The 27,146-nt window shown below is 37.9% G+C and overlaps 1 protein-coding gene across 19 annotated transcripts in view; it reads left to right on the top strand.

Annotated features, from left to right (window-relative positions):
• Positions 1-27,146, top strand: part of LOC102225112 (voltage-dependent P/Q-type calcium channel subunit alpha-1A-like) — an 85,952-nt gene that overhangs the window by 26,708 nt on the left and 32,098 nt on the right. For 9 of the 19 annotated variants that reach the window (XM_023349196.1, XM_023349194.1, XM_023349191.1 and 6 more), the window contains exons 4-33: positions 2,887-2,978; positions 4,185-4,337; positions 4,478-4,665; positions 7,862-7,965; positions 8,110-8,225; positions 9,166-9,210; positions 9,328-9,411; positions 10,592-10,798; positions 11,259-11,371; positions 11,504-11,616; positions 11,721-11,852; positions 12,090-12,162; positions 12,870-12,987; positions 13,205-13,272; positions 13,444-13,550; positions 15,661-15,711; positions 17,790-17,955; positions 18,154-18,782; positions 18,930-19,279; positions 19,387-19,519; positions 19,689-19,818; positions 20,128-20,187; positions 20,285-20,391; positions 22,757-22,765; positions 24,195-24,294; positions 24,448-24,608; positions 24,778-24,918; positions 25,002-25,203; positions 25,315-25,479; positions 25,922-26,032. In XM_023349196.1, coding sequence (XP_023204964.1) covers positions 2,887-2,978; positions 4,185-4,337; positions 4,478-4,665; positions 7,862-7,965; positions 8,110-8,225; positions 9,166-9,210; positions 9,328-9,411; positions 10,592-10,798; positions 11,259-11,371; positions 11,504-11,616; positions 11,721-11,852; positions 12,090-12,162; positions 12,870-12,987; positions 13,205-13,272; positions 13,444-13,550; positions 15,661-15,711; positions 17,790-17,955; positions 18,154-18,782; positions 18,930-19,279; positions 19,387-19,519; positions 19,689-19,818; positions 20,128-20,187; positions 20,285-20,391; positions 22,757-22,765; positions 24,195-24,294; positions 24,448-24,608; positions 24,778-24,918; positions 25,002-25,203; positions 25,315-25,479; positions 25,922-26,032 — 4,228 coding nt within the window. The remainder of the gene's footprint in view (positions 1-2,886; positions 2,979-4,184; positions 4,338-4,477; positions 4,666-7,861; positions 7,966-8,109; positions 8,226-9,165; positions 9,211-9,327; positions 9,412-10,591; positions 10,799-11,258; positions 11,372-11,503; positions 11,617-11,720; positions 11,853-12,089; positions 12,163-12,869; positions 12,988-13,204; positions 13,273-13,443; positions 13,551-15,660; positions 15,712-17,789; positions 17,956-18,153; positions 18,783-18,929; positions 19,280-19,386; positions 19,520-19,688; positions 19,819-20,127; positions 20,188-20,284; positions 20,392-22,756; positions 22,766-24,194; positions 24,295-24,447; positions 24,609-24,777; positions 24,919-25,001; positions 25,204-25,314; positions 25,480-25,921; positions 26,033-27,146) is intronic. The other 10 variants (XM_023349195.1, XM_023349187.1, XM_023349189.1 and 7 more) reach the window with 5 other exon arrangements.

Genomic DNA, 27,146 nt, shown 5'->3' on the forward strand with positions numbered 1-27,146 from the left:
GGTCCTGTAACCGTGGAGACGGTGTGAATTAGGAACTGCTTCATCGGTGTGACACTGTCAGTGACAATGATGCTGTTTGGAAGCTGAATTTACATCAGTGTTGTTTTCATCATATTTTCCAGCTATTATCACATGTATTGTTTTCGTTTAAGTGTGTTTTCATTGAACATACTATTGTGATGCCATAGATGTTCTTGTAGTCGTATATTTTATTGGGTTTTTTTTCTTCTTCAAAATTTTAGCCTCTGTAATGGAAACACAATAGCCTTGTCATTGCCTTCCTATGCAATTTTGTTGATTCTCATCTGATCTTCCTTCAGTGTTCCGTATTTTTCTCATTCGGCTCGATTTCTTCGGTTGAATTTCAACCGTGCCAATCAGCAAACCGAAGGACGAGTTGTGAATGACTGACATTGTAGTCTGCCTTTATAGGGCCGTAGTCTAGCTATGGGAGCGGAGCAAGTGAAGGAAGCCATTCAGTCCATGTTAGCAATGCTTGAGCAATTAAAGTCTGAGCAAGATATTTTATTGCTGCCAAAAATGTTGTGGCTTTATTCCCGGCTGGGTTGTTTACAGTGCACACAATTTCTGATAAGCATCAAGCTGGCGTGTTACATTCATCACAACCAAACGTTAGCAGTTGGGTAAAATAATATCCAATTATTTAAAACTTCAACAGAGTATACGCTTCCAGCAAGCAATCGTTTCTAGTCTAGAGTCCAGACCCTGTGTACGAAAAAGCATAGAAAAAAGGGTTTGCTTTATTCCACACTAAAAAGGGTCTAGCATGTTGTCTGCTGTCAGTGCACCTTATGTTTGTATTTTTGCATTTCTTTCTCCCAGTGTAATCCTGACTAAGAACTCTTCTTTTTTAGCTACATTAAATTTATTTCCCATTTTATTGTTATTTATTGCATGTAAAAGTATTTTAATAGCTAGTTATGCTAACCTTGGCTGGAACACTTTCCATCAAAGGTGAGACATTGGCTGGATGTTCATCTGTTACATTGATGTGAAGAACTTTCGACTAATTCTCGTTTACAGAATTATTTTCAATTCAGCCCCACTGAAGGGTTTAAAACCATTAAACCTGCAATATATAACTTTAAAAATCAAGTTCCTCTGCCTCCTACTGTCCTTTGTAGCCAATCAGACCCAGGAGTAGAGTCTTAGTGCTGTCAATCACACCCTCCCCCTGACTCTCTGCTGTGCTATAGCTCATTCCCCACACGAGAGCCTGAACCCTCAGGCTAGTGAGCGTGGTCACCGATAAACAGTCGGTGATGGATAAACAGTCTTTCTTCAACCATAAACTATTAGCACATTGGACAGCACATGGTTGACAACACTAAGGCCTTCCTACTTATCAACAACAGTGTATCTAAAGTAAATAGTAAATTTTGACTGCGCAGCTAAGCTGAAATATTTCTTCAGAATCGTGTCAATGATGTCTTATGCCATTTGTTGTTTAATACTCCCTTCATATTATCCTGCATCTTCCTTCCCTTTTAATTATATGAAACTAATTAAGGGATTATGTAAATAACGTTCCACTGCTGACTTTTTTACACATGTAAAAAAGACAATGGAATAAAAGAAGACTTTCTCAGTTTGCTCTAAAATAACTACTCTTGATTTAATTCAGGCGATCCATTCTGTCTTGACCCAAGGTAGCTTGAACCATCCAAAAAAATATGGCTGCATTCCATGAAGGTCATCTTTGTTTTTGTTTTGTTTTTCCAGAAATCAGTGAACCAGTTGGCTGCACAGAATGTCTGTCATTGCTTCATAAGTTGGCTGTTTCAGATCTGTTACTACCTCCTTACAATGCAGATTCATTGTTAAAGAGGTTGTTGTTTCAATGATAATTAAAGAATCAACTTGTCATTCTTTAATTACCCTTGAAGAATTGCCATTCTTCAATGGTAGAATTACCATTTTTGGTAAAAATAAAAATATCTGGTGATTTTTATTTATTTTTTTTAACCAAACCATTCTTGGATCTCTACCAGTGCAGACCATTATACCAGTGCTGTCCCATATTTAAAACCACAACTAGCATTTTTGTTCACTGACTGACTCTTGCTTTTCTTTTGAAAGACAGTTGCCTTTCTTTCTAAATGTGATGTATACTAATCAGATCATAGTGGGCAGAGTTCAGAATCATGATTAACTTTCTGCTGAGTCACTTCACATCTCTTTGGAACAGAGAAAAGAAGGCATGTGTTACAGCAATAGGATGAATGAAAGAGAGACAGAAAGTGATCTAGAGAGAGAGAGAGAGAGACAGAAGTGGGAAGTACGGATGATTCACAGAATGGGTCAGACAGCATGACTGACTGGAAGTCTATCAGCACCCAGGAACATCTTAACCTCCTCAAGCTGTTAACTTTGATGATCGGTGTTGATAAAGGTGCTATAGCTCACACTACAATGTGCTTACTGTGTAGCATGAAAAGCTAAATGTATCTCAAACAGACAAAATAAGAAAAATAGTCATTCAGACTATCTGGTAGTGCTTCCCTTTGTGTCTGTTTCCATCCTTCTTTTTCATCTTACCGCCATCTTTTCAGCATCTCATTATCTTTTCTTTTCTTTAGTAGTCCCTCTAAAATCTGGATACACAGCAGTATCTCTTCAGTGGGCCCCTCCCGCATCCTGATACACTTCTCTGTCTTACTTTACTTGTCAGCTCTATTGATTGGTTTGGCTCTTACAGGATTTACATACAGTGCTCATCCAGTTGTTTGTAATGGCCTTGCAGGGGTTGTGTGTGGATGAAAGGGAATGTGAGAAACACAGAGTTTGACTGACAGTGACAAGCCTGACTGGCTCGAATATTGATTTGCCATGAACACATCTGAGCATTTATCTTTTTGCTTTCAGGATTCTGTCCACTGTGGGCTCAGATTTCGACTTGCGGACCCTTCGGGCTGTGAGGGTATTGAGGCCTCTCAAGCTGGTGTCCGGTATACCTAGTAAGTCAATACCTATTATTGGAACTATACAAACTTTTTCAAGTCTCCAACTTTATCTTGAAATTACTTGTTTGATGAATTTTGAAGGCTATGAACTGTTCTTTTTTTTAAATTCATTGTTGTTTTAGTTGGTTTTGAGGATTAACAGGCCTTAAAGTCATTGTTTTATGCTGGTTCTGTTTTTTATTTTATTTTTTGTACAATTCACCAACAAAATATTGGTCTTTTGTGCACAATGTGCTTATTGGAATGTAAAGTATAATTTAGAGAGACCAATAACCTAACAGTCATATTTCTAGACTGTGGGAGGAAGCCAGTGTTTTGAGAAAATATTGTTCTTGAGATGATTATTGTTAGAATTGATTATGACATTAAAATTGCTATAATATATGAAAAACATTCTATTTTGAATTAAAATTAAAAGTTTTACTTAGTTTTTCAGAGGAATGAGGGTCTACAGTACTTGGATCCTCACTATTTCACGACCCAATTTATGTCAAAAGACGATAACATAATAAAGAAGCATTGGTTCAGGGCACAGCAGTTAGCCAAAAGGCTTAGTGCAAAAGCAAAAAAATAAATAAATAAAAATTTCAGCTTAGAAGTACAACACAAAGAAGAAGCAGATACTTTCAGTTGTCTGAAACTCCAGATGTATTCATAGATTTTTCTCAGTCACAGTTCTACGACCTTTTGTTTTATTCTCTTCTGGACTGATTCTTATATCAGATTCATAGATTTATGAAAGTGAAGCATTCATTATACACGTTGAATGCAGCGAACCAAAATGTTAGTTTTAGGAGAATGACAATGAGCAATTTGGTTGCCTTGTGTTGTTCTTTATGGAAAGGATCTTTATTGTGTCCTCTTAACTGTCACGAGTAGTCATCCGCAGTGAAAGTCATTGATTAGATCAGATTTCGAGCCTTGTGGAGAGGATATAAAATAGTTATTTTGGCTGGTGCTTCAGATCAGTTGTGAAGCAGCTTTTGTTAAATATAGACTACAGGAACATATTTAGAGGTGTAGCGGTGCCTCTAGATACATCTGAAACTCTGCTGCTGCATATCTAGAAGACTGACGAGTGCTGTCTTGATGGATCAGATCAAAAGCACAAAAGTGATATATCTGGACCTGATAGTAATTTTCAGGTAGGAAATAAAAATCATGTTGCACAAAAATAAGTGTTTCTGTTGTGTTCTTCAGGCTTACAGGTGGTGCTCAAATCCATCATGAAGGCCATGATCCCCCTTCTACAAATTGGCCTGTTGCTTTTCTTTGCCATCCTCATGTTTGCCATCATTGGTCTGGAGTTCTACATAGGCAAATTCCACAAAACCTGCTTTGACAACCACACAGGTGAAACTGTCCTTGTGATGAATAAATATTATAGTTTATTCAGGTCTATAGGAAATAAAAGTAATACCATTGTATGTATGACATAATGACTTGTGACTATTTTTGTTCTTTTATGAATTCTCACTTCCACCCAAAAACAGGTGAGATCCGGGAAGAGTTCCCATGTGGAGAAGAACCTCCGTCCCGGGAGTGTCCAAATGGCACCGTTTGTAGAGGGGGCTGGTTGGGGCCAAACTTTGGCATTACCCAGTTTGACAACATCCTGTTTGCTATTCTCACCGTCTTCCAGTGCATCACCATGGAGGGCTGGACAGACCTTCTCTACTATGTGCGTACAACCAAGCAGAATGTTTCTGGGGTTTTTTTTTTGTTTGTTTGTTTTTTACTGTGTTGCCATATGGCTTCATGTTGTACAGGTCAATCCACTTTATACAACATGGCCGTACCATTGGCAGTGTTTATGACCGTGACATGAGGCTACCACCATGCTCGATTGTTGAGTCATTCTTCCTAAGTTTGAAAGGACACAATGACTGCTCAGACATATCTATCTTTATTTTGCCAAATTTGCTCAGTCTTTGACTCATCTGACTATTACACCTGACTCCAGTTGGACTTGACTTATCTACACGGCTAACTTTAGATTTCAGTTGAACTTCTTGTCAATTTTGAAGTGGGTGCTTCTTTCTTAGCCAGTGTCGTCTCATTATATAGTAATGTAACACTGTCTTCTGGAGAAGAATACTTTCCAGTACAGGTAAATCTAAGAAAAAATGATATTATGAAAAAGTTTTTGGTCACTCATTTTAAAAAGTGAAATGAAAATATTATATGGATGCATTACATATAGCGTAAAACATTTCAAGCTTCTCTTTCTTGTCATTTTGGTGAGTATGACTTATAGAGAGTGATTACCCAAAAGTCAGTCTCGCTGAAATTTTGATATTTTCTAAAGTAAGTAAAAAGATATATGTTACACAGGAATATCACTCTTGTTAAAAGTATGTTTTTTTTCCTAAATACTTAATTCTTGATCTGGGGTTCTTTTGCACAAATTACTGCATCAATGCGGTGTGGCGTGGAGACAGTCATCCTGGGTAATTGCTGAGGTGTATTGAAAGCCCTGGTCACTTTCATAGCAGCCTTCAGGTCATCAGTATTGTTCAGTACGGTGGCTCTCCTTTTCCTTTTGACAGCACCCAATAAATCCCTGCAATGTGCTCAGGTGCCAAGAACTGCTGGGAAATAAAATCAGCATCTCCACACAGCCGGTCAGCAGAAGCACGAAGTGCTCTAAAATTTCCTGATAAATGGCTGTGTTGACTGTAGACTTCAGTGAACACAATGAAGCAACACCAGAGGGTGACATAGCGGCCTCTAACCTCACTGTCAAATGTCCATGCTGGACTTTAAGCAATGAAGAATCTGAACCGCTTTAATTTTACTCCAGACTCTGGGGCCATGAACTCCAAATGAAATGCAAAATTTCACTGGAGAAGAGAGGACTTTGGATCACTGAGAAAGAGTCCAGTTCTTTTTCTCCTTAGTTCAGCTAAGACGCTTCTGCAACTTGTTTCCGGTACAGGAGTTTCTTGAGACCAAAATTGCGACATCTGTAGCCCACGAAAAGGCTTTGTGTCAGGGGATGTGGTTTTAAGGTAGGACCCCAATGCAAGAGCGGAGAGTTGATGAATGTTTAATAAAATAAGGTGGCTGAAACTTTAAAAAAAAACAAACAATGGAGCCAAGACAGAACAAAAACCATAAATCCAGAGAAACAACCAGCAAGGAGAACATGGAGAGAGTCCCTATTTCTGCTGCACACACGTTTTTTTCTTCCACTGACCTGTCTATGAATATTCTTGGATAAGGCACTCTGTGAACAACTGGCCTCTTTAGTAATGGCCTTTTGAGGCTTATCCTCCTTGTGGAGGGTGTCTGTGACTGTCTTCTGGACATCTGTCAAGTCAGCAGTCTTCCCCCATGATTGTGTTGCCCAGAGAAACCAGACATCTTCGTTTTTTCACAATATTATCATTTTCTGAATATTTTTAACATTTTAAATTTTTTTTAGCTGACCTGTTTATAATTTGCTGAGTGTTTCCTCTTTCCTCAACTTTCGATAAGATTTCCTTTCATGAGGTAGAAATTGTTTGGGTCAGATGGCTGATATTTAGGCACAAATAGGTGTTCCAACAGAAAATTTATATCAAATACACATCATAACTAGACTTGGAACAAATAAAGTATGTTAACATCAGTCTGCTCTTCCTAAAACCCTGTCTCCAGCCCTGTTCAAAATTTGTGAACAATGCTTAAAGTTGAGTCTATACTAGAAAACCAGGATATTTAAATTAAATCTGCCAAAATAATGTCAAATATCTAGACCCAATTTTGCTCTAAACTTCTTTTTGTGTGAAAACGACAACTCTGTCTTCCCCTAATTGCTATTTGGTGTTTGTTATCTTTGTTTGTTCTAATCTTTCTCCCCTCCATCCCTCTGCTGCTCTCTCCTGACTGTTGCACTCTCTCGTCGTGCCTCTCCTTCCCGATGCTGCTCCATATTTAAAACAGCCTGTTCAGTCCAAGTTATTCTTGCAACTGCTGAGGAAGAGGAGCAATAAAACTTTAATGGCAGAAAAAAATGGTCTGCAGTTCTCTGAGTACACAGCAGTAGCAGCGGCTTGCATGCAGGTGGTAGGAATGAGGGGGGAGATGGGTGACTTGAGACAGGGAGACAATACAGTCCAAGGCAGAAAGAGTAAACGACGTCATTTTTGGAAAGGCCAATCAGTAATAATGAGGAGATGGGAATGGATAAAGAATGGGAAGTGTGCAAACATAAAAATACAAAATAAACAATCCCCTAAATTTTGACTGAATAGATATGGTTTAAAACATTATGGATACAAGAAACAAAGGCTCTAATGAAAATAAGGAAAACAGTTCCCTAAACAGGAAAATTTCGGAAGCAGAGATGGAACAAGAAAAGCATTTCTTATGCATTATTTACTTTGACAGTGCAGCTAAATAGAGTGGCAGAGATGCATTTACTTATTAAGATGATTTCAAGCATATTCATGTCATTCCTGTTTTGCTGGTGTTTCTGCTTCTACAGTATGTAGCATTAAATTTGGAAGCCTACTCTTAGCAGGTTAATTTTCAGGTAGTAATAGTAACTTAAGTTTATAATATCAAAAGTATAAATGTATCACATAAAAATCCTTGGAACAACCTATTATTTCAGAATGCCACTTTCAAGCTGAATTGGGATTCCAGTAAAGACATCATCAACATCAATTCCCAGGGCTGCTGTTTTAGTTCACTTATATCTTTTTCTCTGCTTTACCACTTAAACTCTACTTTGAAATATTTCACATATGTCTCATTTCTTTAATTATCTAACTGTTCATAATTGAGTATGTTGGTAATCAGCCTGATTCGTAATATATCTATTGGCATAAAGCAATAAAAGGAGCAGAGAGCCAAACTACTCTGCATATTGTCTGGGTGTGTGTTTCCAGAGCAACGACGCCTCAGGGAGCGCATGGAACTGGATGTATTTCATCCCGCTTATCATCATCGGCTCCTTCTTCATGCTCAACCTGGTGCTTGGTGTGTTGTCAGGGTAAGCATGGACGTTTATGTCATGCATGTGCATTGTTACAATTATATATCATAACTAATGTAAAATGTAATTTGTTCATTTTCTAAATTTGATTAATGTTGTACACAGTAAAGTTGTCATTTTCTTGTGTGTTTCTCTCTTTAGGGAGTTTGCCAAAGAAAGGGAGCGTGTGGAGAACAGGAGAGAGTTCCTGAAGCTTAGACGACAGCAGCAGATTGAAAGGGAACTCAATGGATACCTGGAGTGGATCTGCAAGGCCGGTATGGAAAGTTCATTGCATGTGCTTCACATGTTGTGTAGATAAATGACTCCATCCGAAAACCTACCTTCACCTAAAATTTTTCCATCAAAGAACGTTTGGTTTCATTCTTTGGCAAACAACAAATTTTACACTAGCTTTGTATGATTTCAATAAATTCATCACAGAATAATATTCAACGATAACTCTACATAGCAAGGTATAATTTATTTTTGTGCTTTTAGACTGCCAAAAATTAAGCCCTTTTAATAGATTCTATATTTGTTAATCTAAAAGAAGACTGTATTTTATTATTTCATAATAGGTAAAAGCTATATTTTATTTGATCAAAAAAATAAATACATAATAGTTTAATTGAAGTATGGAGTCAATTGAAAAAATTATTTGTATGATTCTTCTGATTCCTGATTACATTACACTCAATGTGTAGCAGATGTTAATGGGAAAGAGGGATGGAATGGAAGGCTTATCATCAGAAAGAGGAAAGAGAAAAATAAATAAAAATGGAAACAGACATTTGAGTTTCTTAAAAAGACAACCTACATGAAGACTGAAAAACTGAGGTACAGATAAATAACCCAAGGCACACAGTTGTCGTTTTTGTTTGTTGTTAAGTGAAATCACTCATATCTGACAGCATTGATCCTTTGTGAGTTATCACATATGTCTTTTGAGTTAAGTCAGAGTAGTAGGTAGCTGCTCTGACTTAACACGTGTCTGCACACACACAGACACATGATTTTACTTTCATATTCAAGATCCACGGGTTCAAATGTTTGTTATATGTACAATATACAATACAAACAAGTTTCTCTCTTATTTACTTTTTGATATTTAGTCTTCTTCTTAGTATTAAACTGATGCTCACCTTGATTTTGCTGCTGTTACAGCAAAACATGAAGATGTATTTAATAATAACATTTTCTCTCTTTGTTTTGTAGAGGAGGTCATCTTGGCAGATGATGAGAATGAAAATGATTATGACGGTATGAAATAATGCTGTGCACATATTAATGAGCTTTTCCAATCTGTTGCAAACAACTAAACACCACACATTTCAGCATGAATCTTATTGCCGTAAAAAAAGTATTATCTTGCCACAGGTTCTCGTAGAAGAGCTACAAAAAACCATAAGAACAAAGCGGAGCTCCTCAATCCAGAGGAAGGAGAGGGAGATCTGGCATTGGGTAAGATATGTCCTGTCTCACTTAGTCTGTCTCAAGCACACAAACCTCAGGTACATAGAGATGGTATCTTATCTTGCATTTCAGCATTATCTGACCGCCGTCTCTTCCCTTCTTCTGCCCTTTGCTTTTCTGTCTTCTTCTATACGGCTGTGTTCTTCCTGGTATTACATTTCTCCCTCCATGTCTTCTTTTTTTCCCTGTCTTTAACAAGACGTTATTGTTTCAGTTCAAGCTTTACGCCTTCGGATGTTCTTTCACCACATCTTTAATTGCAAAAGAGAGTGACCTTAAGTTTCTGTTAGTGCCTTAGTTGCAATTTTACATTTCCGACCATGCACTACTAGCAACTTTTGGATCTTTTCTCCCGGTAGAAAACTCATAGGAAGGTTTACCTTCCAGCAGAACAGCAACCCTTATTGTACAGCCAGATTTACAGTGGAAGGGTTTAGATCAATGCCTGTTCAAGCATGGTAACACTTTTTAGTCTAAGTCCAGATTTAAATCCAATCCTATATTATTGAAAACTTTAAATTAGATGATCAAAGATAATCTCTGTCCATTCTGACTTGGTTTTACTAATTATAGACTGTTTGTGTGCAACACTGATACAGATATTCTCCAAAAGGCTTGCAACTGTAAGTGTAAGTAAATTTGCACAAAAGGTAAATAAAAAAGGTAGTTCTGCAACGAGTTGACTTCAGAAGGCTGAATAGAAACACATGCCATACTTTTTAAATTTCTAAACTAACACATCCTTCTACTCTCACTTCACAATAAACTTTCAGGGGCAGTTTATTGTAATCGGACCTAATGTCAAAAAGTTCAACAGGTATGTACCACAAAACAGTGTAATCAACGCTAAACAGTAATGTTAAAAATATATATATTGTTTAGAAAGTGCCACCCAACAAAACAACCTTTTTATCAAAGAATCATTAAAGCATAAGGTTAATGTTTAGTCCTGTGGTCATAAAGGATTTTACTATGACCTTATATTGGTTTCATTACTACCTTAGAGGTTAAACATTTATTATTAATGTACCCAGAAATAAGTGCTACCTATGAAGTATGTTGCCCTTTTACTTCTCAGAGTTGCACGTTCAAGTGAAGCAATATGTGTACTGGTTAAATTGTTTAAGTGTCAAGTTATTTCTATTTGTTTTTGATTAATATTTTCCAGGTTCACCATTTGCTCGTGCCAGTCTGAAAAGCTCAAAACTCGAAGGTTCAACTTTCAAGCGGCGGGAGCGGCGGTTTCGGTTCTTTGTACGACGCGTCGTCAAGTCCCAGGCATTTTACTGGACCGTGTTGTGTTTGGTGGGCCTCAACACACTGTGTGTGGCTGTAGTGCACTACGACCAGCCCGAACGACTTTCAGATTTTCTATGTGAGTAGGAGGGAACACACGCTCTCTTTATGTACAGATTATCCCTGCAAACACACAAATGCTGCCATCACAGCTTTACAGAAAGGAAGTGGGTTAGCACATTTTTTTTTCTGTAATTTGGCTAAATCCATGAAAAAGCTGACATAGACATCAACAAACAAGTACATCCAGAAGTAACCAGGAGCTGCATATCTGAATGTTTGAAATAGAATGAGAAGTATATCATATTAGTATACATGCAGATGTAAATTGCTGACCATCTTTTTAACTAGGCTCTACTTTTAACACTTTCCTTCCCACTTAATGTACCTGAGATAAATCCACTATGCAGACAAATTTGTTGGCTGACATAATCGCTCTCAATTTTTTTTGTTTTCACCAAAGCTTTTAAATAAGATCAAAACTTTGCCATTTTAAAATGTAAAAATGTATTTTTTTGACTGTTTCCTTCCATCTGCAGTTTATGCTGAGTTCATCTTCCTGGGGATTTTCCTGACTGAGATGTGTGTTAAAATGTACGGCCTCGGAAAACAGGCCTACCTCAACTCCTCCTTCAACTGTTTCGACTGCATTGTGAGATCCTGCATTGCACTTAAAAATTGTGAAAAATTGTTTGCTCAAACGTTTAAGTGAAAAAGGAACTTACATTTGTAAATGCAAATGTGTGTAGAACCTATTGATTTTTTTTTTGTATATTGGCATTAGGTGATTTGTGGCAGCATATTTGAAGTGTTGTGGTCAATCATCCAACCGGGCACATCGTTTGGCATCAGTGTGCTACGGGCTCTCAGGTTATTAAGAATCTTCAAAGTCACCAAGTGAGTCAGAGAAATATGATCCCTTACCATCTAAAATGAACGACTTCCTGTTGCCATCACCATTAAACATAATCTATTACACACTTCCTCTCTCTTTTCTTCAGGTACTGGGCATCGTTGCGTAACCTTGTCGTCTCTCTTCTCAATTCCATGAAGTCCATCATTAGCTTGCTCTTCCTGCTCTTCCTCTTCATAGTTGTCTTTGCCCTTCTGGGCATGCAGCTCTTCGGAGGACAGTCAGTGCTGTTTTCTTGTCTCTCTCTCTCTTTTTTTTCTTTCTCTCATAATTGACCTAATTTGCAGCAGTTTTCCGCCAAGAGACAGCTTTCTGTTAATTGCTGGTTTCTGAGTAATTTTTTTAAAATTGTTTTTGCAACATAATGAGCTTTACTTGTGAGACAAATCTGTTTTTACTGCTATTTGTTGTGTTTTTTATATTTTCCTTTTTCTTTTTTTTTTTTACCTCCTACTAGGTTTAATTTTGAAAATGGCACCCCTCCGACCAATTTCGATACCTTCCCTGCAGCAATAATGACGGTGTTTCAGGTGAGCGGAGGCAATATTCTGAAACAGGAAAGACAGGAGGGAGGGAAAATGATCCGAAAAACTAGTTTTTATGGGGCTTAACAATTTGCTCATAAACATACAGTATAAAAGCTAGAAACTACACATCCCTACGTTACAGAAAATACTTTTTCTGGTACCATTCCCAGGCAACCAATGGGTGTGTAGATAGCATCTGGTGGTTGATTAAAATAATGCAGTGACCACAAGGAGAGTGTTTTTGAAGACAAATCTGTATCCCTATCCAGTCTATTGGCCAGTTACTAAAATAACTGGCCAAATGTTTTATTTGCCAGATTATTATATATTATAAATATGACACCAGGGAGTCATAGATTACAAATTAGTCGTTCTCAGAAGCTCTGATCAACATGACAAGAAAACTACAACATTTGAAAATGCTTTGGTTCCTATCATTTTATACCACTTGCCAACAGTGACTTATTGTCTCTCTTTAAAAGCTGTTTCTTAAAATTGGCTTTTTTGCCCCCACTAAATAAATCTGCTAGAATGAAAAGCTATATTTAAAAAAAATATAAAAGATCTAAAATATTCTTCAAATAAAGGGTGAATTTTTGTTCTGGTCATTTTTCACATCTTTACAAGGGTTGCCAATAAATGTGTCTGAGCTTTGTATGTCATATCCATGAGTCTTGGAGTAACTTTGTTGGATTTTGTGTGTGTTACAGATCCTCACTGGTGAGGACTGGAACGTGGTGATGTATGATGGCATTCAGTCTCAGGGTGGAGTTCAAAAAGGGATGGCCTTCTCTGTCTTCTTTATTGTTCTCACTCTTTTTGGCAACTGTATCCTTTGACGGGAATGGTGTGAGGAAACACATAAGCACCTCAATCCCTAAGCTAAATACTGACAGTTATACTTAATACATACTTAATAAATTATACTTAATATAACCTGTCTCTTCATTATAAATATGTGGTTTGCTGTTTGTTTATGGGTACACTGTATTGTACTCTTTTACAATGCCAGAGGAATTGTATTTTTTTTTAACTCTGTGCTTAGACACATTGCTAAATGTGTTCTTGGCCATCGCTGTGGACAATTTAGCCAATGCTCAAGAACTGACCAAGGTAAAGTACTTCACAGTTTTTTTTTGACACTTTATAGGAGTTTCTTACTTTTAAAACCAGAGATTATTTTTTTTATGAAGAGGGTTGTTCTGTTCCACTTATTTGCACTTTCAGTTCTCTTTGTTTCACTTACGTTGTGCTTGATTTTCATCTATAATCCTTTTTCTGCAGGATGAGCAGGAAGAAGAGGAAGCTGCCAGTCAGAAGATTGCCCTGCAGAAAGCAAAGGAGGTGGCTGAAGTCAGCCCGTTGTCAGCCGCCAACCTCTCCATTGCAGCGTGAGTTTTAGTTATTGCCACTATTATGTCTTTTCTTTTAGCTTCTCCATCTGAATGTCAAGAATTTTTACAGGAGAATTCCTTTATTAGTATTTTCCCATTTGAGTTGAGAGGGATACACTGGGTTGAAAAATTTAATTTTGTGCTGAGGCGTGCATATAATTACTGCCTTGTCTTTATGTCATTTCATTTGTCTGTTTTGGTTGTGTCCCTTTACATCTGTTTTTTACTTCTCTTAGTACTTTGACTAGGGCAACTAAAATTATCCGCTGGAACTGTGTGCTTGGCTTGGAGTCTTCCTGTAGTATTTGATTGAATTTTCTTCTTTTTCTTTTTGCAAAGTGCCTTTAGATGACATGTATTCTGAATTAGAATTATGTAAATGCAATGAATTGAATTGAGCATATATAATAAGTCTGTCATACATAATACAATAGGTTTTTCTTTGTTGATCAATGTCTTGTACAAACTAACTGGTCTCATGCAGATAGTGTAGAAAATTAACCAATGCATTCATGGGCCAATATTCTTCACCAAGGAGGAGTTAAAGTGAAAGAAAATGCATTGGTCTCGATGTAAGGCAGCTTCCCAGAACCATACCCAGTATGCCACATTACCCGATTACCTGATAAAACACAAATGCACACACACACACACACGCACACACCCACACACACACACACCCCGCTCTGTGCCAGTACTCCTCGAGCCAGACAAGTCTTTGATCTCTTCTCTCTGGATACACAGGGGTCTTTCCTTTTGTTACTGATAAAGTTCACGCCGTCCTACTTGCACACACTCTGTCACTCACACCACAATATGGTCAGCACAACAGGGAGACACCACACATGACAGGTAGACACTGACCTTATTCCTCTGATACATTAGCCTCTGTAAACAGTATCTGACAGTAATCTGACTGTTGATTGGTCCGTTATTTCATAAATTATGGTTATTTCCTTAGTTTCCATAGATCTGCACTTTTTCTGTAAGCATATGTGTATTTGTCTTAGTCATAGGCAATAAAGTATTTTGCCTTTGTTTCAATTGCATGCAGAAGCTCCATCCTATCATTCACCTTCTAGGAATGTTTCCCAATATACATAGTTAGAAAGATAAAAACTTCCACCTATGACACCTGATTGGGCCATATGTTGCAGAATATGACTGAATTTGTAATTGAGAGGATGTTTATGTCTTATTTTAAATTTTAGAACAGGAGGTTGCTTTGAGTTTTCAATTCTTCTTGAAATCCCAAACTTGTGAAAGGATTTAGGAAATTTATTGAAATTCCTTCTCGAAACAGTCCTTCCTTTTCCAAGCAGGGATTTTCAACATGGGGTCACCACTGATGCATAAAGAATCTTTTAAGAAGATATTCTATGGTTGTCTCAGAAAGAAGGCTACTGTGAAATCTACATAAAACCCTGCAAAACAATAGCATGACGACAGAGTCAATTTTTATGTTCAAGATCAAACCATCATAGTGGAATGCACAAACATAGGCAATAGCCATAATTTTCATGTTCATCATCTGGGAGCTTAATCATATTCTACTTAGCATGAAAGCATATTAAATTACACACTGTAATAAAGTCACAGTGACAAATGTGTTTTGCTGTGTATGAGTTTTTAATATTATTTGAATATAAAAATAATTTATTTTACATCGCATATAAATGGAAAATGAAAGCGTGCTTCAATAGTGATTTTAAAAAAAAATCCTTGTGTCATGGACACATTGAATGATGGTGGGAGGCATGCCGCATAAGGACATTGTGAATATCACAAAAAGCCCAGCGTTGCATAAATGGCACAGATTTTGATGGAGCAGACTGCTGACTCAGTGGTTTGGGTGACTGTTTAATGTGCATTTTGTATTGTGTCTCTATGTAAAGGATTGAATTCCAAAATGCCAAAATTTATTTTTTTAAAAAAGTGCAAAGCAAATTAGCATTTATGAAAATGAAACACTTTTCTGAATTAATATCTGCAGTGCAATTATTCTAAGTTGGCCCGCTCTTTGCTATGGTGGACACATTACCAATTTTGGAATAAAATCCTTCTGTTATTTTGTGCCATTTCACTCACCAGCTGTTTCCCTCCTCAGCAACAAAGTACACAGTGAGTGTCACAACGCATCCGACCCCTTTCTGGACTGGTATTTATTTATTTGTTAATTCATTTCTGAATTCCTTCTGTTTGACTTTACAACCATTCCTTGTTTTCTTTTTTTTGTTTGTTTGAGAACAGTTTCCTTTCCTTTCTTACCTTTGTTGTTTAACTTTCCTTTAAAACTGACATTTCAGGCTTTCGTTAGCTGTTTTTATGTTGGCTTATTTGTGTTACAGGTTCCTTTTTTGTTGTTGTTGCCTGCTCCACGCAGCACTGCTATTGCTTTACTGTGGTTGACTGCTGGCCCTAAGAGACAATGGAGTAAACGTTTGTAGTTTTGGAGGGTAAGAAAGGAGGTGGTCACTAATAGCTCATTTGGTCAACTCAGTGGCGATTCTGGGGGCGTAGCTTTAATGATCTTGCTTTGATTGATTGCTATTTTAAGCCTTTTGTATTCTGTGGAGTTATTAACAGTAGTCAGTCTATTACCTGCAGCAGACAACATTCAGAGTTCTCCCATTGTGGAAAATCATGAAAATATGGAACAGTGAGTTGAGGTAATCAGAAACAGTCAACCAAATTTGGGTGATTGGACGAATTTAATCAAACATCGGTGATAGGCTGAGCCCACCGGTTGTTTGTTTAAGAGCCATTTTTGAGGGGGGACAATGAGTGACATCTTAGTTAATAAGAATGCTTTGTTTAAGCCAAAAGATGCAGGCCACAAAAAAAATTTTTATGTCGTTTATAAGGATGCGCACAAGCTCTTTGCAGTGGCAAACAATTTTTCCCGAGAGTGCCTCCAAGTGCTTCGGTGATTTATTTACTCAAACTTATAACAGAAAAGCAGAATGACAGCATAGTATGTTCAGAAAATACATTTATTTAAATAATAACCACCATAATGGGGAGGAAAACAATTTAATCGTGTGTGTGGGTTGTTCCACCATTTATCCGTCTTACAGACTCAGCTAAGTATGAAACAACAAATACAAAATTTAACAAAAATAAAAAAGGTATCTTCTGGACAGTTGGTTAACAATATCACCTGAAGTGCTGAAGATACATTCTGATGGTGTTCTTGTGGCTGGGATGCACAGATTTTTTTTTTTTTTTGCCATTTGTGATATCAATGGGAAATACTGTATGTTCAGTGCATTTTCTATTTTGTATTTATTGGTTTTGGTAAAAAGCACTTGGAATCTTCTGCTGGTGAAAAGCTTTTGCGTTTTCCAGAGTGAGCTGAAGCACCTGGTGATAGCCTAGCACAAACCAGAGTACCCTGAGAGAACCAGCATGCATCAGGAGAATATGCAAACTCTGTGCAGTAAGATCCCAGACCAGGATTTGAACCTAGAACTTTGCTACTGCCCCACTGTACAGCAGCACTGAAAATATGTGGTATAAAAATAATTAATATTTAAAATGCAATATATTAAATTGGTATTTCTTTCTCATAAAAATTTCATGCGAAGCAACATGACTGTCTGGTTAAATAACTAAACATTTCTTGATTAATAACCACTTTATGGAAAATGAATGATTTATCAAGATTCATCAAGTAGCCTTTGAAAAAACAGCTGAGATATGGCAACTACTTTGGTCTTGGGCCTGCTATCGCTAGATGTTAGCTAGTGTCTTAGTACCAAACTTATTTATATTTTTCCAAATTGTAGTTTTCTACAACTAGGGTAATACTGACTACTGTCAACTACACATTTTTTAAATTTATTTTATTTTATTTCTTTACAAATTGCGTGTAAGCAGGTTGTGTCAATTGTGTCAATGATTTCAGACCTTGCCTCAGATTTATCCTCCACTTGTGTCCACACATGGTTCAGTAAGTAAGGCCAAACTGGCTTTCACTTTGGCAACCTGTGTAGACAACAGTAGCTATGTTTTGTTGGAACCTGCCCTGTTTTATAGACCTATCCAAAATGTCCCATAAATGTCTGTGGGCCCCACTGTGTCTTTATGCCCTTGCTACTTTATGTACTTACATTTTTGGTGTTAATTTCCATGTCATCACCTTCATATATTTAAGTGTATGTTTTCACAAGGTGCAGCCCAATAAAGGCTGTCAATGCTAACAACGTTCTTTTCTCCTCCTTTGTTTATCTACAGTAAGGAACAGCAGAAGAACCACAAAGGTATCAATAAATCAGTGTGGGAACAGCGAACCAAAGAGCTGAGGAAGCAGACGCTGGCATCCAGTCGTGAGGCCCTCTATAATGAGCTGGACCCTGATGATCGCTGGAAGGCAAGGACAGGGAGGGAAGAACACAACAATGTAAAGGACCAGGCGTAAACTAGCCCTTAGACTTGTGCTATCAGTGTACACAAGCTGGCTGGCATTTTTTTTATACAATTTGCACTTCAAATCTGATTAGAAAATGAAATGTGTTGTTCTTTAACTCTTCTTTGCTCCCTGTGTTTATTCCTTTCCATCATCTGTCTTTTTTTTTTGTATCCTCATATCTTCTTGTAGGTCAACTTCGCCCGTCACGTCCGCCCTGACATGAAAACTCACCTGGATCGACCGTTAGTCGTTGATCCCCGTGAGAACCGAAACAACAACACCAACAAGACCACTGCCAACAATTCGGACCTCTGTATTACCCAGCACCATTCTTCCGACGAGCTCCACAAGCAAACGCAGCTGCAAGACCAACATGGTCAAGTAGGAGTAGGAGGTGGAGGCGGTTCAGGCCAACCCAGGGCTCTCCTGGATCGAGGGGAGTCCACTGAGAGTAGGCGGAGTCGCAAAGGTGAGCATCACCACAAATCTCACGTCCGGTTGGACGCTACAGTCATTCCAGGTCCAGGCTCAGAAGAGAGGCCACCCAGACGCCATCACCACAACCGCAGTGGCAGTCGAGGGGGAGGACAGTCAGAGCACAGGAGGACAAGGTCACATCGAAAAACTGCAGAGGACGGAGAGGAGGGTGGAGGAGGAGCTGGAAAATCAGGGAGGCATAAGAGTAAGGGGATGAACAAACCTGGAGCTGGAGGAGACCATCAGGGAGCCAGTGAAGGTGGTGAGAGGAGGCCAAAAAGAAGTCGACATGGCAATCAATCAGAGGGAGAGGGGAGGAGGATGTGCCAGCACAGAAGGAGGTAAGTATGTCTTTAGTTTAGAGTTACCACTGTGCTGTGATGTTCTCAGACCACAAACAAATGCCCTCCTTATTTACTTACTTCTCAACTTTGGTAATATTTTCATCAGTCCACCACCTTTTTAATTATTCAATGACTTTTTCCTAGGGATTGCAGTGTCCCAAACCTTTCTACCACTCGACCCATCCAAAAGAGCCTCTCCAGGCAGAATAGCCAGTACAGTGAAGATATGGACAACCTAATGAACACCAAACTGGTCTCTGGCTCTTCTCCACCTGGCCAAAGTCATTCTAATCCAGTTGCCAATTACGCATTAGCCCCTGGCTTCGGATCTGCTCTCCATCTTGCTAACAGTGGCACTCATGGAAGTTTAGTAACATTGGATAGCTACGGCAACATCGGCCATCATCGAGCGCACAGTGTGATCAGGCTGCCTCACCCTGACTACACAGCAGTGGACATGCCAATTTTCCCGTCTATTAACGCTATTCTCCAAGGTAGGCCAGGAAAAAAAAAATTAAAACTGCCTAATTTAAAATGAAAAAAAAAAAAAAACTACAGACCAATCCCCACCAAAAACTTTTTTTCTTGACTTATGATTCAGTCAATAAAAATGCGAACACTGAGCCTCTACCGGCAAAGGAGGACAAGGATGATGATGATGATAAAGGAGGTGAAGGAGGGCCCAGACCCATGCCTCCATACAGTTCCATGTTCATCTTGTCCACTACTAACCCGTAAGAGAAGCTTTAAGCACATATTAATCAAAACTTTACATAAACAGGATGATACAAATGATGCATTTATTGGATTCTTAAAGTTAGTCCTTTGTTTCAGAAGTAGAAAATATAGCATTTAATATAGCAACATAGCATTTATACAATAACCAATGTTGTGTTCTTCTAGCTTTCGGCGGGCATGCCACTACATTTGTACTCTACGCTACTTTGAGATGTGTATCCTGTTGGTCATTGCTATGAGCAGTATCGCTTTGGCTGCTGAAGATCCTGTCTGGCCTGAATCACCTCGAAACAATGTAAGAAAGTTAACATACATTTTTATACCAATTCTGTGTAAGATATTATGTATTTCACTTTCTTTTTTATATTTCATTTTGTCCCTGGTTTTCCCTCTACATGTTTTCTGGCTGAGTAATTTAGTTTTTAGAGAGGACAGTTCAGATGAGTCATCTTTTTTTATGATACAATCATAATAATTTTTGGGGGGTTATGCAAAGCTTTTGAGTTTCTTTTATCTTAAAGATTTTGTGGATATATTTTTCTTTTTTTTGTTTGCCTTGGCACAACTATTGTCCTTCCTTAGATCTTTATTTTTCATTCCACAGGTACTTCGCTATTTCGACTATGTTTTTACTGGAGTTTTCACATTTGAGATGCTGATAAAGGTAAAAGAAACTGTCTAACTAGCATTTTTGAAATTCCATTAATAGTTTCAAATACAAACCAGTACCAATCTGGTTATGAATTGTGTCTCTCTTCTAGATGGTGGATCTGGGCTTGGTCTTGCACCAGGGCTCTTATTTTCGGGACTTGTGGAACATCCTTGACTTTATAGTGGTTAGTGGTGCTCTGGTGGCCTTCGCCTTCACGTAAGTCTCCCTCCTCTCCCTCTCCTTTCCTTGTTCCTGCACCTCATCATGTCCCATTTCTTAAATACAATTGTACCTCGGAGTACAGCCTCTCGTACTCCCCTTTAGCTTTCCATGGTTCCTTTTTCTCTCCATTCCTTCCTGGTGTTCTGTTTTGCTTTTTCTTCTATCCCTACCATCGAGTCATGTACATTTTCTTGTACCCTTTCCTCAGTTAACCATTTTTTGCCAATTTGTTGCCAGTCTGTGACATTTGCCTATTTTCCACTTCCTCTCTCCAGTCCATCTTATATTTTTGAAACCCTTTTTATTTTCAAGCAACTCTTCCTTCAAAGCCCTCCTCCACCTGCTTTACACTCAAGCATTCAGTAGAAAATAGTGCCCCTGCATCCTTCCTAACCAACCCGATATTTACCCTGTGAGAGGGGAGGACCACCCTTTGCACCTGTAACCCTTTAGTGCCCAGGGCGTTCTAAACTTAAAGTGGGCCCAATGCAAAGCCAGGCCAGGTCATGCTGAACTTGGCTTCCATGCCCTTCTCCTCAACAAAGCAGGTATTTTCAATTCTACCTAATCTGCATGGCTGGGATGAAGCAAAGTAGTTTGTAAGTGAGTAACTTAGAGTTTAAGTGCTACTCTGGGTATAAACAAAGAACCAGTGGAATTAGACATATTTGTGTTATTTCATACGTTCACTCAAGTTGTACAGCACTAATCCAATCATTGTGAAATGTCTTAGTTGATTTTGTCTCTTAGCTGTGGCAAATGGTAGCAACATAAGCACATTTCCTATAGATTGTACTTGTTGCCTGTTACATCTGTGGTATACCAGATTATTAAAAATACGGTAGTTATATTCACACATTTCAGTAAGGGAACTGGAACATATTATATTAGTTGGACCAGTTAGTGACGTAAAGTACCTTGAGATTGTTTTTGTTGTAAATTGGCTGTTTATATAAAAGAAAAACATAATTGAATTGGACTGACTAGTTGTGAAATAAAGATAATATTAAGTTAATATCATTAAAAAACAGCTTTGAAATGTAGTAACAGTTAACAATTCAGACAGTCTTCTAAGGCAGTTTATTAGAGTTATTGTATTAAATTACTCAACTCTTCTGGGATATTTTTACCCCTTTTAGCTGATATTTCACACCCTCAATTTAACTTACTTATTTCAACTGAGGAAAATAAAATACAGATATTTTCTACCACTATTTATTTATGTATTTATTTTGGTAAATGCCATTAATTTGGGTGCCCCATGACCAAACCTTATTTTTCAAAGCTTTAACTGTTCAAAAATCAAAATATGAACAATACAGGGGCTTCAGTGGTGGTGCTCCATTTAGAAGACTGGCTTTTTTCCTGGGTCATTCTCTCTGATTCATTTTTATGTGTGTTATCTTTTTACCTACACCCTGTCCTGCTCTGTGTTTCAGTGTAATTGATTTGTCTTTCTATATGTGTATAAAATAGATCAATGCATATCATTAACGGGATAATTTAAGCTTTTTGCATATCACGTGAGTTAGGTTTTGTGTTTGCATTTTTTTGTCTCCCAAAGTTGCTTTCAATGCAAATGTATGAATTACTGTCGGGCAGTCATACAGGGTTTTAGTTGAGAAGTGAATTATGCAATTAATCAGGCTAAACCACAATTGTGGTTTACAACGCTAATGAGTATTAGGTAGATGGAACCAGTCAGACCAGACTTCTACCCATCAAGATAACGCCTTAATTTGATTTCTGGGAATTGAGCAGCACTCCAGAACGGATCGGTAGTCTTGTTTGAGATGTTTATCGCTCCTTTAATCCAATCAGTCAGGTCTGAGAGCTGCCGTGTCGTTTGTCGCAATTGTGGCTGTCCTGGTTTTTTCCAATGTCAACCCGAGGTTCTTGTCAAGACTGAAGTCAGAGCTCAAAGCAATATAAAAGAAACGCATTTGATTTTATTTCATAACATGTTAATATTAAGTGTCTATAAATAGAGATTAAAATTTGTTTTCAGTTTTTAGCAACAATTTAGTCAGGCATGCCTTATTAGTGAACTTGAGTGATGACCTTTAAAGGAAATTTTAATTACCATATTTAATCATTTGTTTAGAAATATGCTTGTGAAATGTTTATGTGCATGTTCGTTTTTGCAGCAGGGGTATGTTACTTTGAAAGTTTACCGAATGAAGAGCAATCCTTATGTCCTCGTACTTTTTTCTAACTCTGTCTCTCATATGGATGTATTACCTCCTTTCTCTGTGTCCCATCCGGTGTCTCTCTCCCACCCTTTGTCTTTTGTCGTCTCTTCCCCTTATTCTTACTGTCTTTCACTTCTCACTCATCTCTTCCTTCGGATCACCAACAGCGGCGGCGGGTAAAGTTCTCTGTCTTGCTCAGTCTTTCTCCTCTGCCTTTCCTTCTGCACTCTCAGTATTTGTTCTTCAGATCACACTCAGTTTTTCTATTCATTCATCCCTCATCACTGCTGAAACGTGTACCTTTCACCATGAAATAACTCCGCTCCAAACACATATAAACCTCATTTTAACCTACATCATGTGTCGGCTGGATCACAGTGCTGCAACGCGACATTAGGTGCTCATGGAAGGTTTAACACAAGACAAAATCAATGAAGAAAAGACAGACAAACAACAAATGTCTTCAATTTGCATTTATTGTCGTTTTTTTATTATTAAAAGGGTGAGAATGTTGCAAAAAAAAAAAAAAAATCTAAATTCATTGTGAAGAAACTGAGTGCTACACTAAAAAGCTCAGCGCAGCATGCCCACTTGTGCAGTCTTGCACACCAAGTCAGAAATTTGTATATAACTACCAGCAGACTGCCATCTGGCCTGACAGCTGGAAGAAGTTGGCAGTTGTGTACACAGCTGCTATCGCTTTGGTAACCTTTAAACTTCATCTTTTCACCCTAATTGTCAAGTGTGGTGAAAAAACACATTTGCCTAGAACTAAAAGAGCTTTTAAACTACTGTAAAGTTTCCCAGCTCATAATCAGCTCACATTAGGATTTTCCTAATGCATAATTGCAACGGTGTAATCTAATGTATGTAATATATAATATTGTTACTTATTTGTAGTTCTTAAATTTGATATTGTGTGACCATATATTGAGTAGAAGAGCATGACTTGGATTTAGTTTTAGGTTTTCACCAAGGTTTCTCTTGGTACTCATGAAGATCAAGGCTGAGAGCCTTTGAATATAATAGTCTATGTTGTTTGAACATCAATAAGCAGCTAGACTTATTTATGTCTAGCAAAGTCCACACCGCACAAAATTCTCCAGAAATAATTCTCCAAAATATACCCTTCTCCATCACTCTGGCTGCTGCTGAAAAGATAAAAAATCTTTCAGCATGGAAGCAAGGTTTCAATGCAGCATGAATAGATTTTACCATTGGCTGGGCATGTGCAAGCCAAGGCTATAGCCACATGTGTAAAGCATTGAAATACATTGCAAAGTGTTTAGCAAGTAGAGTAAAACAACAGTATTAAGACAGGATCGATAGCATGTACTATAGTTTTGAAAAGACACCTAACTCTAGCATGTAGCTACAATGCCAAAGCCACACTTAGAAGTAAAGATGTAGTGTAATATTATAGCAATGCTGCATGTGTTGCTATATATTTAACCCTGACGCAGTTACTCTTTGCGAGCTAACTCGAATCAGTGCCGAACAAAAAAATGGCTGCACACGGCCATTTTGGTATGCAGAAGGCTAAGGCTGTTGTATTGTTCTTAAACTCTTTAATTTATGTGTGTTTGTCTACATGTTCATATGTAGGGGTAGCAGTAAAGGAAAAGACATCAGCACTATCAAATCTTTGAGGGTTCTGCGAGTTTTGCGTCCTCTGAAGACCATTAAACGGCTTCCAAAGCTCAAGGTATGTCCACCTTACTCATCAAACTCAAAAATACCTTCTGCAAAGTTGAAGCCATACTGTTATATTTGGCAAGAGAAAAATACATGTTATAGATTTATGTGTTTTGACAAATGTAAACAACATCCCTACTTCTTTCTGTTTCTCTGTGATCAGGCTGTGTTTGACTGTGTGGTGAACTCACTAAAGAACGTCCTGAACATCCTGATTGTCTACCTACTCTTCATGTTCATCTTTGCTGTGGTAGCTGTGCAGCTCTTCAAGGGACGTTTCTTTTACTGCACTGATGAATCCAAAGAGTTTGAGCGCGACTGCAGGTCAGGAAGTACCAGTGCTTTATGACAGCCTAATATCGTTTGTCTGTGAAGTCATTTTGTTTCTTTCCAATGTCTTTAGGACATGCACCGAAGTCCAAAGATGTATGCATATGAGAACAAACCTAAGTAATTTTTTTGTCATACTGAGGATGCAATATGTGTCTTTCAGAGGCGAATATCTGGTGTATGAACGTGATAACGAAGTGAGGGCGCAGAAGCGGGAGTGGAAGAAATACGATTTCCACTATGACAATGTGGCTTGGGCCCTTCTCACCCTCTTCACCGTTTCCACTGGAGAGGGGTGGCCGCAGTAAGCTATTATACTTATGTAAAATTGAGTAGAGAATTTACATTTTTTTCTTTAATTTGATAACCTGTTTTTTCCCCCCACAGGGTGCTGAAACATTCAGTGGATGCGACCTATGAGAATCAGGGCCCGAGCCCAGGGTATCGGATGGAGATGTCCATCTTTTACGTGGTGTACTTCGTGGTCTTCCCCTTCTTCTTCGTCAACATTTTCGTTGCTCTCATTATCATCACCTTCCAAGAACAAGGAGACAAAATGATGGAAGAATATAGTCTGGAAAAGAATGAGGTAAGAAGCTAACACAATATCGCAAATTAGCATTATGTTAATTGAATTCTAACTGTGAGTTCAGAGAACTTAGTTGGAACTAGAATGTAACTTTTCTCTTGTCTTGGACAGAGAGCATGTATAGATTTTGCCATCAACGCCAGGCCTCTGACACGCCACATGCCTCAGAATAAATTGAGCTTTCAGTACAAAATGTGGGAGTTTGTGGTGTCACCGCCATTTGAATATACCATTATGGCTATGATCGCGCTCAACACCGTGGTGCTAATGATGAAGGTAAGTCACAATGAGCTAAACATACACGCAATAACATAGCTCCATAGTTGTTATCAGTGTTACAAGTACCACTAACAGAACTTGGGCTCCCTTTGTTATGTAAAGCAGATTTTGCCATTTGTTTTGTCTGCAATGCAGACCATGGATCTAGGAATAACATCAATCAACATCAATAATGTATTGTTGTGTGCAATTCATGCAAAAAAAAGAAGAACTTGGTGTTTATTAAGTGGTGCTTATTATTATTAGTTTTAGAATCACTAACATAGACTTTAAGCTAACTGTATCTTCTGGTAACCGCAAGAAGTTTTGCCAAAGTGTAAAATTCAAATATTTGATGTGAAACATTTAGTCAATACAGAATAAGTTAGACTGATTCTGATGTGTGTCTATTGCATTTAATTTATTCCTAATTGAGTGTACTGTGTGTCTTTGTGTTTAGTATGATGGAGCTTCTGTCACCTACGAAGCAGTTTTAGCCAACCTCAACATAGTGTTTACTTCCCTCTTCTCCTTGGAGTGTGTCCTTAAGATCATTGCCTTTGGGGCTCTGGTGAGTGTATATGTGTGTGGGCTTTTGTGTTGTAAAAATACACTGCTCTCATGTATTTTTGTGGAGTTCCTGGAAGATAACTCAGTTATTAGTGTAATTAACATTTTCTTCATATGGATGTAAATACATTGTAAAAGTGACGCATTTGGAATGCCTCATGTAAAATCAGATGAAACCCAAACAAGTATGATAAGAAGTAAAGAACAGGAACAGCAACATAGTACTTAGAAACCTGTAAAAACATAAAACCACTTGTATTTCTTAGCACATGTTGGAAATGCATTAACATCCTAATGGGAACAGGTTACAAACCTAAACCTTAACTTTAACTGGGCAATTTAAAGTCGATTAGATTGAAAATTACAATGGACTAATATAACTAAAGCACAAAGCTTTTAAAATTTATTCAGATCTGTTGTACGAACAGTGGAAATGGACCTAAACTGATTCCTGAAGAAAGATTTCTGGAGTAGAAACACACATATTGATTGTTCCGCATTATTGTTTTCATTTTGTGGAGAAAACTGAGTTCAAGTTGTGGTTTACTTTTTTGTACACTAACAAAATATAAAACTATATATATAAAACTAACAAAAATCAAAGGGTTAATTGGGAAGTTGCTGAAACTGTGGAACAAAAAGGCAAGGAAAGAGCAACATATATTTTGAGGCTGAATGGTCGGTGGAGATAAAGGACAGTGTGGGAACAGCGGCGTAATAATTAGTTGAAATCGTGTGAATGACATATTGGTGACGAAAATAGAAGCAAAGATTACTCTGAGGGCGGTGATGAGACAAAAGAGGATTTGAATCTTAGTGAGAAGGCCAGAACACAGTCAACATGGGCATCTTAAACCTAAATAATGCCAGTCCTCAGACATGTCCTTTATCAGCACATGTGTGTGTTTGTAAGTGTGTATCAAGGTGGTTTATTTTGATAGCTGCCACTATGTCTAATGCACAGTTTAGCTACAGGCAACCACTATAAAAAAGGAGTGCTCAGAATATCAACTCTTTGTCTTGACCAGCGCTCTGTGATTCCTTTCATACACATTAAAACCAGATATTTTTTCAGACTTTAATTTTAACTATGTATGTTGTAAGTCATATATACT

This window comes from Xiphophorus maculatus, chromosome 16, assembly GCF_002775205.1.
Source record: "Xiphophorus maculatus strain JP 163 A chromosome 16, X_maculatus-5.0-male, whole genome shotgun sequence".
Taxonomy (NCBI): domain Eukaryota; kingdom Metazoa; phylum Chordata; class Actinopteri; order Cyprinodontiformes; family Poeciliidae; genus Xiphophorus; species Xiphophorus maculatus.